Raw genomic sequence first — 18,179 nt, forward strand, 5'->3', positions numbered from 1 at the left:
GGTTGGTAAGGTTTGGCATGATTGTATCCCTTTCAAAATGTCCTTCCTAGTTTGGAGAATGATTCGGAAGAAACTCCCTTTTGATGACATCATTAGGAAGTTTGGTAATCAACAAGTTTCAAAGTGCAATTGCTGCAATACACCGCAATTTAAAAGCATGCATCATGTTTACATTGATAGTGAGGCGGCTAGTAACTTATGGAGATTCTTTGGAAATCCTCTGGGAATCCAGCATAATTTTGGTTCCATTAGTAGTGTTCTTGCTCAATGGTGGCAGAGGAAACCAAAGAATGTGGTCCATAAAATGACATTACACATCATACCAATTGCAATATGCTGGGAATTGTGGAGAAGTTATACTTCTTGCAAATTTGGGGATGGAAAGAAATTGTGCAATACAAGATGAAGTCGCAGATTATCTGGAACACTAAGGTTGCGATTAATAGGAAATATCCCTCTCTTACGACTCAAAATCTTTGGTATAAAACTTGTGAGATGACTGAGCGACTGAAACCTATACCAATATGGAGAAGTGTGCTATGGGAGATGCCTCGTCAAGTAAAATTGAAATTGAAAACTGACGGGAGCTTTAACAGGTAGAATGGGAAAGCAGAGATTAGAGGAATTCTGAGAGACGGGGAAGGAGGTTTTATCATGGCCTTCCCGATACCTATTGACTATAGTAGCAGCAATGGGGCAGAACTGAAGGCCATTAAATTTGGATGTGAATGGTGTATAAACAAAGGAATCACCAACTTCATGGTCTAAATCGACTCTATGGTGATTCATGACATGCTGCGAAACAAAAATCTGGACAACAACATTCTAAGAAAGGAGATTGAAGACCTCATTGATATGCTGGAAAAGGCTAATGCATCTGTCAACCATTGCTTTCATGAAGCAAATCAGGTGGCAGATTGGTTTGCCAAAGAGGCTAGTACATCCACTGAAGGCATCATTCACACTGATTTCCAGCAAGTTCCAAGAGCTGCCAAGGGTCCTTTCTTCATGGATATGTGGCAAGTTCCATCATTTAAAATTAGATATGAAAAATCGATTTTTTTTGTAAGTTAACTGTGTATATTGAGAGGAAAAGGTCTAATAACTGTATTTTTTCCCATACTCTTCCTCTTTTACAGTAGAAAAGGCATCCAAGAGGTAAGGTTTTATGTCCCTCTCGGTTGTACTTTTTGTTTATATAATAGACAAAGTAGGGGTTTACCCAAACCCCCAAACACCATAGGAGGTGAAAGCCTGGGTGATTGGTTTTTAATTAAAAAAAAAAGTTCAAAGGTAAATGGATGGAGCTTTTTAACGTAGTAGAGAGCATGCTAAACCTAAGGTTGATATCAAGATAGCGACACTACTAAAAAATAGCCTTTTTTCTATAGAGTTCGTTGGTACAAAAATTTTTGTAGATCATGTGGCAGGAAATGCCAAATTATTTTATTTTTTAAAATTTTACAGAATCGACAGACTAGCCGTCTATTTTTTAGCGCCACCATAATACGCACAGTATGTAAGATGGATAATAATCCTCAGCAATGTCTCTGCACCATCTGTGACATGTTGACTAACTGGTATGAGGTAACTGAAATCCTTGATATGGCACTTGAACTTTATTTACATATCTTAGTTAGTGTATGTGCGTTGCGCGTGTTTCTTGTATTAGTGAGACTTTTTAAACTAACATAAATATTATTTAAAAGTTGTTTGCATTACATTACAGTATAAAACTTAAAAAAGATGTGATTGGTTGAAATAAAGAAGAGTGGGCTGCTGTAAACTTGGACAGTTGTAACCAATCTGCAATCTTGTAAATTGGCAAGTAGGCAACAGAATAGATTTTGATTGATTTTGGTGAGCATTCGTTCAACTATAAATAGGGGAGGATGTTGCCTCATTTAAAACATACCAAAACAAAGAGAAGTTAAGCAGAAAGCAAAGTAGTGAGAGTAATCCACAGATTGTTGTCTGTGAGATAAATAGTGAGTGACAGTAATATTATAGTGATGTGTTTTAAATAAAGAGTGTTATTTCTTTCAAAATTATAGTAGTCTCTTGACACTACTAAGTTGTAATATTATAGTGGTAATATTGCTCCTCTCGGGGTATTGTATTTACCTAGTTAAAAAAGTTGGTATCGTTGTTACTCTCTTGTGTTATTATTATTTTCCGTGAATATTATTTCTGGACAAGATTATTATTTTTCCTAACAGATCCACTCTAGATTATTATTTTTCCTAACAGATCCACTCTAGAGATATTTCCTTTAGTTTGTTCTAGTACTTACTTTGTTGTATAAAAGTGTCATATGATTATCGTTAGAAAGTAAACACAACTTACATGACAATCTCGCTTAACATCGGACTTTGGGCTTTAGGCATATTGAGATTAATCACCTAATATACCGAAGCAAGGGGATGAATAGGCTAAATTCTTCATGGGAAAAGGTTTGACTAAATTCTACTCTCATGCATGTCTGGTTTTAATTCCTAAAATTGATAATCCTGCTACTTTTATTGACTTTAGACCAATTAGCCTTTCAAATTTTACTAACAAGATTATTTCTAAAATCACTTCTATTAGAGCTAATACTCTTTTGCACAAATTCGTTTCTTCGAATCAAAGTGGTTTTGTAAAAAATATACTAATATATGAGAATGTATTGCTTGCTCAGGAGATTATTTATAATATTGCTCAAATTTAAAAAGGTGGTAATGTGGTTATTAAGCTTGATATGACTAAAGCATATGATGGAATGTCCTGTGATTTTATTTATGCTGTTTTAAGAAAGTTTGGATTTTCTGATATTTGGATTTTAATGATCCAAAACGTAATCTCTAATGTGTGGTACTCTATCATTGTGAATGGTACTAGACAGGGCTTCTTCTCATCCTCTCAAGGGCTTAAACAAGGAGATCCCTTGTCTCCCTCATTATTCATAATAGCTGTTGAGGTCTTGTCTAGATCTCTTAACTGTTTGTATAGGAATCCTAATTATATCCCTTTCTCTATGCCTACTAATGTTTCAAAGATTAACCACTTAGCCTATGCTGATGATATAGTTATTTTCTGTAGTGGTGACTCTATCTCTGTTAAATTGGTCATGAAAGCTATCTCTAATTATGAAAGGAGTTCTGGTCAACTTGTAAATAGAGATAAAAAAAATTTCTTAATTGCTCCTAACACTGCTGCTATCAAAATCAACAGGATTATAAATTGCTCAGGTTTTATGGATAAGACTTTTCCTTTTACCTGTCTAGGCTGGCCTCTTTATGTGGGAAGGAAAAATATTGAATATTTTGACAGCATGTTAAGTAAGATTGATTAAGACTTTATGGTTGGCAGGGTAATTTTCTTTCTTATGGTGGTAAAGTTGTTTTGATTAAAAGTGTGCTCCAATCCATCCCTATTTATACTTTATCTGCTATGTCGCCCCCTAAATGAGTGTTTAGATTAATTGAAAAGTATCTTGTCAACTTTTTCTGAGGTAACACTATTGATCATAAAAAATACCATTGGAGTTCCTGGAACAATCTTGCTCTACCTACTAGGGAAGGGGGCATTGGTATCAGAAGAATGGAGGATATTAGTGACATATTAGCCATGAAAAGGTGATGGAGGATTAGGTCCACATCATCTCTTTGGGCTACCTTCATCAAATACAAATACTATGTAAGGGCCCATTTAGCCTCAAAGAAACGGGCTCTAGGTAACTCTTATACTTGGGGTCATGTTCTCAAAGTGAGGGGTATTGCAGAGCAGCATATGGTTTGGCGGGTAAACTCAGGGTCTAGTAGTTTTTGGTGGGATAATTGATCAGTAAAGGGCCCATTGGCAGCCTTGGTTTTCAACACTAGTAAGAGTGCTAGACCTTGATTGGGGAGTTCATTACAAATGTTCGCTGACATTTGTAAGCTGAAGGACTCCTTACCAGATCAATTGGTCCATCACATCAACTCTATAGTCATTGGCAATCAAGACTCTGATGATCAAGTTTTCTGAGAACTTTCTGATAATGGCAAATACTCTAACAAGAGTGCTTGGAATCTGGTAAGGAAGTCTAGACCTAAAGTGCAATTCATCAACAAGGTATTGAACTCTAATATTTCTTTTAAAATGTCCTTTTTGGTTTGGAGATTATGGAAAGGTAAACTTCCTTTTGATGAGGTGATAACTAAGTTTGGCAAACAAATTGTTTCTAAATGAAACTGTTGTCTAAACCCTTCTACCGATAGCATGAATCATGTATTCATAGAGGGACAAGTTGCTAGTTATACTTGGAATCTATTTGGAAATGCTCTTGGTATCCTTTATCACCCCCACCCCCATTAGATATATGCTTAACACCTGGTGGACTACTAAGGCTGCCAATGATGTACATAGATTAGTGCTAAATATAACTCCTACTATCATATGCTAGTTCTTGGGGAAAGAATTCTGTGCGTGCAGATATGGTAATCAAAAACATTTCAACATATATAGATTTCATCATCAAATCTCTTGGAGTGTTGAGGCTGCAATCAATAAAGCTTATCCTAAATACAAGCTCAGAATGCCATGGAATAGCTTCTGTGACATATTGACAAGATAACAACCTGTCCACAAATGCATTGTGGTCTAATAGAGGAAACCAGATAGGGGAAAGATCAAGATCAACACCGATGGGAGCTATCTCCAAGGTGAAAGAAAGGCAGGGCTAGGAGGAGCTGTTAGAGATGAGAATGAAGACATAATCATGGCCTTTTCTATACCCTTCAATGACGAAAATCACAACCTTGCTGAAGCTCAGGTAGCATGGACTGGTATCAATTGGTACGTGCAGAATGGATTCACACAAGCCATCCTAGAGTTGGACTCTCTTTACATTGTAGATATCCTTCTTAAGGAGAGTACAACTAACTATAGATTGAGCCAAATCGCTGACAAGATTGGAGATATTTTAAACACCTCTGAAATCCAGATTATGCACTGCTATAGAGAGGCGAATCATCTTGCTGATTGTTTAGCTAAAATGACAGCAAAAAGACAACAGGTTGCTTTCTTTTACTCCAACCAGCAACTACCTAGTGAAGTTGAGGGACCTCTTATGCTGGATAAAGAACAGATGCCTAACATAAGGAACAAATATGATAAGGCCAATTTTTTTTGTTAGCTAGGCGTTTGTTTGTAATTAGAGGCGGGTAACCTATTCATAATCGCCTACGCCTCATCTTTTGAAGGGTGTGCTCTATCCTTCTGTTGTAATAACAAAACTCTATTTTTGATTAAAACAACACACCAGTATATATAACTGGGAAAATTTATATAAACAAAAGGGATGAATAGGCGTGCATTTACTGTTATTGGATCCATATACATATAAGGTGTGTTTGGTATGAAGAAAAATAATTTTTAGAAAATGTTTTATAATTTTTTCATATTTGGTTAACTTAAATATTTTTAAAAATATTTTCTAGAAGATAGATAGATCAAAAAAGCATGAACGGGTAGTTTTTGAACGTTAATTGAAAAATAGCCAGTGTTTGCAAAGTATTTGAAAAATAGCCACTATTTAATCCAGAGTTAAAATTTGGACAAAAATACTCTTAACTAAAACACGTAAAAATCCAGGATAATATGCTAGATTATAAAACTCCTGCTTATAAAGCTCCAGAATATTATACTGGATTCCAGCATATTTTGAGTTGCAGCACATTATGCTCGAATTTCACAAGTAAAAAAAATTGTACGCCAGCATATTATGCTGAGCATATTATGCTGGATTTTTCAAGACTGTAACTAATGGTATATTTGTCCATATTTTATTTTCGCATGAAGAAACGGCAAAATTTTAATTAATTTTGAATTAATGACTAATTTTAAATAGCAATAGTAAATCAGGCTAATTAATACTCACTTTCTTTCAAAAATAGAGGAAAGAAGGAAATACACGAGTTAGCTCTTGGTTTCATTTATGTTATAGAAATCATTAAAGAGGCAAATACATAATAGCAAGCAAAAGAAATTTAAAGCAAAGGAACGAGGGATATTCACTTTTAGCACGTTCCAGGAACTATTTACATTTGGTATCCGAAAAAATATATAAAATTTATATAATTTTTGTATATAACATCAGATCATATATAAAACTCCAACCTAAACAGAAACACTGCGGAGGACGACCGCCTCAATGGTTAGACCAGGCCCAAAACCCAAAAGGACGCCCCACTCAAGTCCTTCACCGGTGGTACCCAATCCTTCCCTGGTAGAGGCTTTCCTCATCTCGTCCAAAACAAACAAAACATAGGCACTGCTCATGTTCCCGTATTCACTCAAGACATGCCTTGTAGCCTTGAGTTTTTCAGGCTTTAGACCCAATTTTAGTTCAATTTGATCCAAAATTGCACGTCCACCTGCATGGGATACCCAAAAGATAGAGTTCCAATCTGAAATACCCAAAGGCTGGAATGCTCCCACTAGAATCTTCTCAATGTTTTTTGATATTAGCATTGGAGTATCCTTATGTATTTCAGCTATCAACCCAGCCTCATTGAGGTTACCAGTAATTGCATGTCCACTGTCCGGGAGAAGAGTTTGGGTCGCGAATATAAGCTCAAACAAAGGCGTTTCTATAGTTATAATTGGATCGGAACCAATAATGACAGCTGATGCCCCATCACCAAAGAGAGTTTGCCCAACCAAAACTTCGGACTCGGTTTCATTTGGGGCATGGAAGCCGAGCAAACTGATTAATTCTGAGCAAACAACAAGAACCCGAGCATCTTTATTATTCTCAGCTAAGTCCTTGGCTAATCGGACAGCAGCACCACCACCAAAACAACCTTGTTGGTACATCATGTATCGCTTGACTACTAGGCTAAGTTCAAGAAGTTTAGTGAGTTGATAGTCAGCACCAGGAATATCCACACCACTAGTGGTGCAAAAGACCAAATGAGTAATCTTGGATTTGGACTGACCCCATTCTTTGATGGCCTTTTCGGCGGCTTTTTGGCCAAGTTTTGGTACTTCAACAATCGCTATGTCTTGCCTAGCATTAAAGGAAGGTGCTTTGTATTCACAAAAATTAGGATTTTTTGCCAAGATTTCCTCTGTTAAGTGAAAGTACCTTCTTTTTATCATTGACCCGTCACCTGCAACGTAACATGATGGAAAATGTAAACCAACATATCTCTAAGGTGCATGGTTCAATTAGCATGCTCCTTCAAATTTAATGCTTATACTTTTTTTTGGTTAAAGCATAAAATTCATTAATAAATAAATAAATCACAACTTTAAGAGTAACAGCGTTTGAACGAGCGAAGGAGTTGCTAAAACCAGCCAAAATATTACATTCCGATATTGAAGTTAATTTTTATGTAATGCCTCAAAGTTTTAATAAAGATTAACTCGTATCTTATCTTAGATTAAAGTGATTCAATAAGTAATAAATGTGAAAGTGATTGACTTTAAATAACCTGACGTTAAGCAAGATTTTCATGTACGTTGTGTTCAATTCATGGTTGTATTCAAGTATACTGCATAACAAAAACGTAACTTGGAATTATTGATATTTTGAAAATAACAAAAACTAGATTGGAATATCTTACACATGCGCTTAAACTTCTCCTTAAGCTCAGTTTTATGCTCACTGTTAGTGACACGAAAAAAATAGTCAGGACTAGTGCTTTGATCAAAACAGTTGGGAGGATTGGCCGTTCCAATGGCCAACACGGTGGCCGGCCCCTCGGCCCGTTGTGCCCTACGAATTTCCTCAACAGTGGCCATTTTTGTGAAACAAATAGTGATTTTGCTAGGTTTTTCGATTGCTGGAGGAAGTTTTTCAAGAATTCTCAAATGTTTGTGGTAGTTGTAGAATGAATACACTATGTTTGCATGGCCTCTCTTTATATAGCGTTTTGTCGTCGTAGTTAACGTGGCTTTTTGTTTGGCCCTTCAAATATGAACACAGTTGGCTTATTTCTACCCAATCATCTTGAGGACTGCTGCCGAAATAAATACTGATAGGTAGTAGATGTTGGAAAATAATCTCCACATAAATAATATTCACGATATACAACTGTCTTAAATGTGAATTACTAAATACAATAACAAACGACAATAATAAGAGAAATAAGGACACCGAGATTTTTATATAAAAAATCATTGTGAATAAGGAAAACATTACGGCCCGAGAGGAGCAATTGATTTCACTATAGCAAGGATTTTACAATTTATAGTAGTAAGTAAAATACTAAAAGACCAATAACACTCAAAAGAAATAACCCTCTATTAATTTTACCAGCTCACTACAATACCGCTCAAATTCTCTATACTTTTCCTCACAGAGTATTTTTCTTCTTACTCTGTGTTTAATAAATGAAAATAGAGGTGCTATTATAAAATTATACCAATATAAGCTAAGAAATATAGATAAAACTTTTCTTCTATCAAGTTGTATTCAAGTCTATCTTATTGATGTCTTTTGTAGAATTAGAAATACCGTATATATAGTATACAATTTACTTGAGAGTTACAATATATTAAATGAATGTAATAAACATATTCATATATATCCAAAATGGTTCATGAATGAGTTGTTGGACATTCACAAATTCAATGTATTCATAACACTCCCCCTTGAATGTCAATAGATAATGTGCCTCGTTAAAACCTTACTAGAAAAAACCCAGCGAGAAAAAGCCTAGTGAAGGAAAAAGAGCACACATATCTTGAAATACGCATTGAGTGCTGCCTCATTAAAAACCTTACTAGGAAAACCCAATTGGGACAAAACCTTGGTTAAGGGAAAAAGAATACAGCGCATATTATACTCCCCCTGATGAAAATTTTATTTGATATCTCGGAGACGACGCATTCCAATCTTATGTCTCAGCTTTTCAAATGTTGATGTTGGCAATACCTTGGTGAATAAATCTACTAGATTGCCACTTGAACGGATTTGTTGAACATCTATCTCACCATTTTGCTGAAGATCGTGTGTGAAAAAGAACTTTGGTGAAATGTGCTTTGTTCTGTCTCCTTTGATATATCCTCCTTTAAGTTGAGCTATGCAAGCAGCATTGTCTTCATACAATATCGTTGGAATCTTCGTTTTTAAAGAAAGACCACACAGTTGTTGAATGTGTTGAGTCACTGATCTCAACCATACACACTCTCAACTAGCCTCATGAATAGCTATTATCTCTGCATGATTGGAAGATGTAGCAACTAAAGTTTGTTTTGTTGAACGCCGTGAAATAACTGTACCTCCACAAGTAAATAGATAGCCTGTTTGAGATCGGGCTTTATATGGATTAGAGAAATAACCTGCATCTGCATAACCAGTCATTTGTGAATCGGATTCATAAGAATAAAATAATCTCATATCAATAGTCTCTCGGAGGTATCTAAAAATATGCTTAACACCATTCCAGTGTCATGTTGTTGGAAAGGAACTAAATCTTGCTAATAAACTTACTGCAAAAGTTATATCTTGTCGAGTATTATTTGCAAGATACATTAGTACCCCAATTGTACTAAGATATGGAGTTTCATCACCAAGAAGCTCTCCATCATTTTCATGAGGTCGAAATGGATCTTTATTTATATCAAGTAATCTCACAACTATCGGGGTACTCAATGGATGTGCTTTATCCATATAAAAACATTTTAGGATCTTTTCGGTATAAGTTGATTGATGGACAAAAATTCCATCTTTCATCTGCTCAATTTGTAGACCAAGACAAAATTTTGTCTTTCCAAAATCTTTCATTTCAAACTCTTTCTTCAAACAATCTACTACTTTTGGAAGCTCCCCAGGAGTTCCAATAATATTTAGATCATCAACATACACAACGATTATAACAAATTCAGGTCCAGACCTTCTTATAAATACACAAGGACAAATTGGATCATTCTTATACCCTTCTTTCAGCAAATACTCAACCAGGCGATTATACCACATTCGCCCTGATTGTTTTAATTCATATAAGGATTTTTGAAGCGTTATTGAACAAGTTTTCTGAAAACGTTTTTTAGTTTCAGGAACTTTAAGCCCTTCAGAAATTTTCTTATAAATTTCGTTGTCTAATGTGCCATACAAGTAGGTTGTGACAACATCCATCAGACGCATATCAAGTTTTTCATGGGCTGCCAAATCTATAAGATACCTGAAAGTGATTGCATCTTCCACAGGAGAATATGTCTCCATATAATCAATGCCAGGTCTTTGCGAAAATCCTTGTACCACAAGTCGTGCTTTATATCTAACGACTTCATTTTTATCATTTCATTTTCACACAAAAACTCATTTGTATCCCACTGGCTTTATTCCTTGAGGTGTTTGGACTATACGTCCGAATACTTTACATTTTTCAAGTGACGCTAATTTTGCCTGGATAGCGTCTTTCCATTTTGGCCAATCATTTCTCTATCTACATTCAATGACAGATCTTGGTTCAAGATCCTCATCTTGTTGCATTATCTCAACAACAACATTATAAGCAAAAATATTGTCGACAATAATATTATTTCGGTTTCACCTTTTTCCCGTAGAGACATAACTTATTGAGATCTCTTCATTCTTATTATTTTCAGGTACCTGAACCTCCTCTGAGGTCTTATCATTTGTTATGTCACGGGGCTCTTTTTGAGCAATTGCCTCCATATTATGATCTCCTAGATCATTTGCTCATTTTCGCTTTCGAGGATTTTTATCTTTGGAACCAATTGATATACCACGTTTTAATCGTAGCTTAGACTCATTTGTATTTATAGATTGTCCAACCGGGACATTAATTCGAATAGGAGCATTAGCAGCTGGAATATGTGACTTAGTCACCCTTGGTAGGTTAGTGAATGCATCTAGTAGTTGATTTGCAATATTTTGTAAATAAATTATCTTTTGAACTTTGTGTTCACATTGATTTGTTCGAGGATCTAAATGAGATAGTGATAATGCATTCCAATCTATCTCTTTTTGCAATTATTTATTTTTTCCCCCTAATATTGGGTATATTGATTCATCAAAATGGCAATCAGCAAATAGTCATAGGTTCCAAATATTTTTTAATAGAAGGAGATTCATACCCAACATATATCCCCAATCATTTTTGGGGTCCCATCTTTGTGCGTTGTGGTGGAGCAATTGGAACATATACTGCACATCCAAATATTCTAAGATGGAAAATATTTGGCTCCTGACCAAAAGCCAATTGTATTGGAGAGACTTTATGATAACTTGTGGGTTTGATCCGCACAAGAGCTGCTGCATGCAAAATAGCATGGCCCCATGCTGAAATGGGAAGTTTTGTTCTCATAAGAATTGGTCAAGAAATTAATTGGAGGCGTTTGATCAATGATTCCGCTAGACCATTTTGAGTATGAACATAAGCAACTGGATGCTCAATTGTTATCCCAGTTGATATGCAATAATCATTAAAGGCCTGGGACATAAATTCACCAGCATTATCAAGACGAAGTGTCTTAATTTCATAATCTGGAAACTGTGCTCTTAATCTTATTAATTGAGTTAGTAACCTCGCAAAGGCCAAATTGCGGGTTGATAACAAGCACACATGTGACCATCTTGTAGATGCATCTATCAAAACCATATAATATCTAAATAGTCCACATGGAGGGTGTATGAGCCCACATATATCACCTTGTATACTTTCCAAAAATGCAGGAGATTCAACTCCAACTTTAATTACTGATGGTCTAATTATCAGTTTTCCTTGAGAACATGCAGCACTAGAGAATTCTTTAGTTTGAAGAATCTTCTAGTTCTTCATTGAATGACCATGTGAATTCTCAATTATTTTGCGCATCATATTATAACCGAGATGGCCCAACCGGTCATGCCAAATAATAAAATTATTAGTAAACTCCTTGTTCGAGGATCTAAAAGAGATAGTGATAATGCATTCCAATCTATCTCTTTTTGTAATTGTTTATTTTTTTCCCCTAATATTGGGTATATTGATTCATCAAAATGGCAATCAGCAAATAGTCATAGGTTCCAAATATTTTTTAATAAAAGGAGATTCATACCCAATATATATCCCCAATTGCTTTTGGGGTCCCATTTTTGTGCGTTGTGGTGGAGCAATTGGAACATATACTGCACATTCAAATATTCTAAGATGGAAAATATTTGGCTCCTGACCAAAAGCCAATTGTATTGGGGAGACTTTATGTTAACTTGTGGGTCTGATCTGCACAAGAGCTGCTGCATGCAAAATAGCATGGCCCCATGCTGAAATGGAAAGTTTTTTTCTCATAAGAATTGGTCAAAAAATTAATTGGAGGCGTTTGATCAATGATTCCGCTAGACTATTTTGAGTATGAACATAAGCAACTGGATGCTCAATTGTTATCCCAGTTAATATGCAATAATCATTAAAGGTTTGGGACGTAAATTCACTAGCATTATCAAGACGAAGTGTCTTAATTTCATAATCTGGAAACTGTGCTCTTAATCTTATTAATTGAGTTAGTAACCTCGCAAAGGCCAAATTGCGGGTTGATAACAAGCACACATGTGACCATCTTATAGATGCATCTATCAAAACCATATAATATCTAAATAGTCCACATGGAGGGCGTATGAGCCCACATATATCACCTTGTATACGTTCCAAAAATGCAGAAGATTCAACTCCAACTTTAATTACTGATGGTCTAATTATCAGTTTTCCTTGAGAACATGCAGCACTAGAGAATTCTTTAGTTTGAAGAATCTTCTAGTTCTTCATTGAATGACCATATGAATTCTCAATTATTTTGCGCATCATATTATAACCGAGATGGCCCAACCAGTCAGGCCAAATAATAAAATCATTAGTAAACTCCTTGTTTACTATGGCATGTGATTCAACTACACTAATACTAGTGTAGTGTAATCCGGAGGAAAATGTGGGACGCTTTTCAAGAACATACTTCTTTTCCGCTTTTATTGTAGTAGTATAGAGGTATTCAACCTTTCCTTCATTGGTGGTCTCAATATGATAGCCATTTTGGCGAATATCTTTGAAACTCAACAAGTTTCTTTCAGACCTACTACAATATAATGCATCTTTAACAGCCAATATAGTTCCTCCTGGTAGTAATACAATCACTTTTCCAGAGCTCTCAATTAATTTTGTACTACCAGATATTGTTATGATATTGTCTTCTTTCATAATTAAATAAGAGAAATATCTCTTATCTTTTAATATGGTGTGCATCGTAGCACTATCCAAAAGACATATTTCTTCTTTATTATTCATACGGCCAACTGAAGACTGGAAAGTTTTCATATTCTTCATAAAGAAAAGAAAATACATCATAAGTAATATTGAAAAATTTAAGAACAAAAGAAACTACATTTAGGAAATTAAATACTGACAACATAAAATTTTTTATTCAAAACATTAACTTCATAAAAAAATATATTTATTCTTATAATGTTTCCCAATATTAAGTCTTCATTTATGATGCTCAAAGAAGTCTCCAACTTCTAAATGAGTAATATCTGCAAGGCCTTCAAAAATATCATCTTTATAGGCAAGGTTTGCTTTAACTTTATCATGATTATTCATACGGCCCGCCTTAATATCATTTTGAAAGGTCAAGTGAGTCTCAACTTTATTTTTCTTCCCTTTTATAGATACTTGATAAAGTTTGACAAAATATTCAGGTGTACGATAAATTCGTGCCCAATGATTTTTCATACCACATCGGTGGCAAATATTACCTTTGCCTTTTGAAGGATTATTTTTAGAACCCTTATTGTTCTCTTGTTTATAACAACCACCACCATGGCGATTATTATTTCGCCCCTTGCCACGTCCACGTATATTTATACGGCCATAATAATTATTTTATCTTTTTTCAGACTTTGGATCTATCGTTCCCAGATTCGCTTCTGAAAATAGAGCTGATCTAGTGAGGCGGGCTTCATAATTTTTCATTAAAAGGGCATTATGTTGTTCAGCCACCAAAAGGCATGAAATTAACTCAAAATATTTCTGAAAGCCCTTTTCACGATATTGCTTCTGTAACACCATATTTGAGGCATGAAAAGTGAAAAGAGTCTTTTCCAACATGTCCTCATTATTCATAGGTTCCCCACATAATTTTAGTTGGAAAATTATTCTATATACAACAGAATTATATTCACTTATGGTCTTATAATCTTGTAGCCGTAAGTGCATCCACTCACGATGAGCTCTTGGCAATACCGTGGCCATTAGGTAGTCATATCATTCCTTCAAACTAGTCCATAGTTGAAATGAATCTTTCAAGGTTAAATATTCACTTTTTAACCCTTCATCGAGATGATGGCGAAGGAAAATCATGGATTTCGCCTTATCCTGACTTGATGCTTCATTTCCTTCTTTAATAATGTCACCAAGACCTTTAGCGTCAAGGTGAATTTCAGCATCAAGTACCCATGGCAAATAGTTATTCCCGGACTTGTCAAGTGTCACAAATTTAAGTTTTGACAAATTTGACATAGTGAAAACTATCATAGAAAATAAGTGAATTAGAATGAAAAGAATTAGTATCAATGAAAAAAAATCAATGCAGAATATAATCGTGTATTAACATTCTATATATAATTGTTAAAACAAATAATTATGTGTAATGCGATGATGAATTAGTACTTAATATTACACACAAGAACTTTAGACATGTAAGTAAATTTCCAGAGAGTAAATAAGTTGAAGTACTCTCATTAATAGGTACTAATATATTTTGTTCTACTTAGAAGACGTTTCAATAAGTTAAGTAGGCATAAAACTAGATGATATCAATTCTGCCAAGTTTCAACATTGAAGACGATTCATCTAATGGTTAAGTCATTAATTAGTTTGTATACTTAGGTGATACATTCATTGAAGATACGTTTAAACCTTTTGAAAATTTTGCAAGAATTCCTTCTAAATGCCTATTCTGTCATAACATTTGGATGTGAGATTAATTAGTCTAATCATGATAATTTAATTTAATACTTATCTATTTATGTGTAGGTTTAAACTTCTTCGTAGATTATATAATGAAATAACAATTTAACCGAAGCTTATTGTTTTCATACCAAGGCAATTATTATAATCATATTCAAAATAAGTTATGCATAAGATAATTAAATTGCAGATTAAAGAAGATCCTAGTAAAAACATTATAAACATAAGAATGTATACCTGAATCGGAAAAGAAATTAACTACCTCTTTTTGGAAGAAGATAAAATTCGAATGAAGCAGATAACCTCAGTTGGTTAGAACTTCGTGCTGATAACGTATTATAAAATTATAGCAATATAAGCCAAGAAATATAGATAAAACTTTTCTTCTATCAAGTTGTATTCAAGTCTATCTTATTGATGTCTTTTCTAGAATTAGAAATACCGTATATATAGTGTACAATTTACTTGAGAGTTACAATATATTAAATGAATGTAATAAACATATTCATGTATATCCAAAATGGTTCATAGATGAGTTGTTGGACATTCACAAATTCAATATATTCATAACAAGTACCTATTTATAGTTGCAGAACATCTATGATAATGTACGCAATGACAACCACATGTATTGCAAAAGTCAGCTTTTACATGTAAAATCAAAACCAATTGCTGCCCAGATCTTTTCTACTTGGTTGGCTTGACATTTCAAAGTCAAAAGAGACTTATCTTCTTTCATATAGGCCATGGGATGGACCCAACACTATTTGTTAGATAGTTAGGTGTTAGGAAACACTAACAGACGGATATACTTTGTCTTATGAGGTATGTGTGTTATTGGATCTATACAAATTGACTAAATCTATTTTATCGTACCAAATTGATTATTACGTTTTTTAATAAAATTATAGATTTTTATATTATTTTATAACTGTACCGAATAATAGAGTAAGTTTTTAATTTTATAAAATAACCAAAAAATATCGAACCGTACCGAATAAATTTATATATATATATGAAAATAGATTTTATAAATTAAGTTTAAAACTGAGAATCATTAAATTCTTTTTCGAAACTCGGGATTATGGAAACGACTACAAGCCACCAAGTAATTAACACCAAAAGTCCCAGCTTACAAACCTATTCTGCTACTTTATTGAAACTAAATTAGTTCCTATATTTTGAGTAGCAAGCCACAAGGTATTGGATATCTTTCCCCTCGTACAATTTAAATTTCTCTTGTTGGATACTAATCTTCTAATAAACTCTATTCATGAGTCCCGACTTAATTTTAATTAGTATCTTTCCACTTATGTATTTATATTTCTCTTGTCTTTGATTAATTTATTTTATGCTAGTATAGAATAGTAGGATAAATCTTCATTTTGGCCATCTTTCATGTTCCTATTCATCACTTTTTAAAATAGTAAAAATGTATATAGAGTTTTGTCAAAGTCATATGCGAGTATGCATTTATCGTACTCTAACTTCTACTAGCTACTCTCACATGAACCGTAACAAGAAAAAATGAGATAAGGCTTGGAAAAACACATAAGTTTCCCCCTAAAGTTTTTCGAAAAATTTGGTGAGACACTTAAACTTTACGGGCATTTATATACTCCTCTAAATATATTTTGAGTGAATTATATTCCCCTTCCTTGACCCCAGATCAAAAGCGTGGCTTACTATCATTTATGGGCGCATTGTACACTCAATTACGGATAAAATAAATTTTTTAATTGAATCTTTTTTATAATATGACCCCTATGGTAAAAACAAAAATACATGATCCACTTCTTCTCCTCTTTGTCACTAACCCTAAATTCTCCTCATCTCAAATTATACACAATGTTTGGGCAAGATATGGAATTTCGAACCTAATCAAAGCATTGTATATGAGTCTTCCTTATTCTTCTGTGTAATTTTTCAGTCCATCTGATTTTAGGGGTTCTTGTAAACTATACAACCTTAAACTCTAAATTTTACACTTCAAATGGAACAACATATCAAATACAAAAACAAATACCTACAAGAGAAAGATGAAGCCAACAATCTTTTGTATCTGCACTCAACTCGACGACAATTGGACAATAATCAAACGAATTTTGTCTGGTAGAACCGTAGAACCTAGGGTTATGAGTCCATCAAGCGATTTGGCCGTAGTATTTGGAAGGAAATTATGATGACCCAAAAGGTCATCTTGTGTTTTAGAACTTGAATCTGCGCTCTTAAACCTTAAAAATCTCATTTTTATCCCCCTCGATTTACGTGCGCAGTCTGGGCATTTTTTTCCGGAAAGCTTTTATGTTGAAAACTAATGAAAATAAAAATTTTTGCCTTAAAAGGTGATTTTAGTTGACTTCGGTCAATATTTTTGCTAATCAGGACCGGATCCATATTTTGACGGACCGGTTGGATCCGTATCAAATTATGGGACTTGGGCGTATGCCCGGAATCGAATTCGGAGGTCCCCAGCTTGAGTTATGAATTTTTGATGAAAATTAAAAGTCTGAAAATTAATTATTTTTCAGAATTTGTTGATGTTTGGCATTGTGAGTATTGGGTCCGTATTTTGGTTTCGGAGCCCGGTACAGGTTCATTATGATATTTAAGTCTTGTCTGTGAAATTTGGGGAGAAACGAAGTTGATTTGACGTGATTCGGACCTTCGGTTGAGAAAATAGTAACTTTAAAGTGTTCTTGAGAATTTCATTTGATTTGGTGCTAAATTTAGAGTTCTAGGTGTTATTTTGGCGATTTGATTGTGCGAGCATGTCCGTATGATGATTTTAGACTTGTGTGCATATTTGGTTTGGAGCCCCGAGGGCTCGGGTGAGTTTCGGATAGGCCACGAGATGTTTTGGACTTTTGAAATCTGGTTTTTTCTGTAGAGTCTAGGTTCTAGCATGTCCTTCTTCGCGTTCGTGAAGATCCTCTCGCGAATGTGAAGAGTAAACTGATGAGGCCGGGATTTATTCTTCGCGAACACGAAGGCTTGGTCGCGAACGCGAAGCGATGGGGGCATTACCCTTCGCGAACGCGACAAGCCCATCACGAATGCATAGTGTTAGGCACTGGGGAGGGGGAGTCAGCCTTTTCCTTCATCGCGAATGCGAACACTGGCTCGCCAACGCGAAGACCAGGGAAGGGTAGCCTACGCGAACGCGATCTCTGTCTCGCGAAAGCGGAGGCTTGGCAGCCTATACTCTTCGCGAACGCGACAGTGCTCTCGCGAACGCGATGAACA

General features: G+C 34.8%; 1 protein-coding gene across 2 annotated transcripts; it reads right to left on the reverse strand.

The window, feature by feature from the left end:
* Positions 1-5,932: 5,932 nt before the first annotated feature.
* Positions 5,933-7,875, reverse strand: LOC104102692 (chalcone synthase J-like). Of its 2 annotated transcripts, none has more exons than XM_009610476.4 (2): positions 7,593-7,875; positions 5,933-7,136 (listed from the first exon to the last, which is right to left on the reverse strand). In XM_009610476.4, the coding sequence occupies exons 1-2, from the start codon at positions 7,768-7,770 to the stop codon at positions 6,142-6,144; spliced, it is 1,173 nt and encodes a 390-aa protein (XP_009608771.1). In that variant the 5' UTR covers positions 7,771-7,875; the 3' UTR covers positions 5,933-6,141. The 2 variants fall into 2 exon arrangements, with proteins under 2 accessions (XP_009608771.1, XP_070048140.1); XM_070192039.1 differs by lacking the exon at positions 7,593-7,875 and adding an exon at positions 7,461-7,586.
* Between the last annotated feature and the right edge of the window lie 10,304 nt (positions 7,876-18,179).

The sequence above is a fragment of the Nicotiana tomentosiformis genome, chromosome 12, assembly GCF_000390325.3.
Source record: "Nicotiana tomentosiformis chromosome 12, ASM39032v3, whole genome shotgun sequence".
Lineage (NCBI taxonomy): Eukaryota > Viridiplantae > Streptophyta > Magnoliopsida > Solanales > Solanaceae > Nicotiana > Nicotiana tomentosiformis.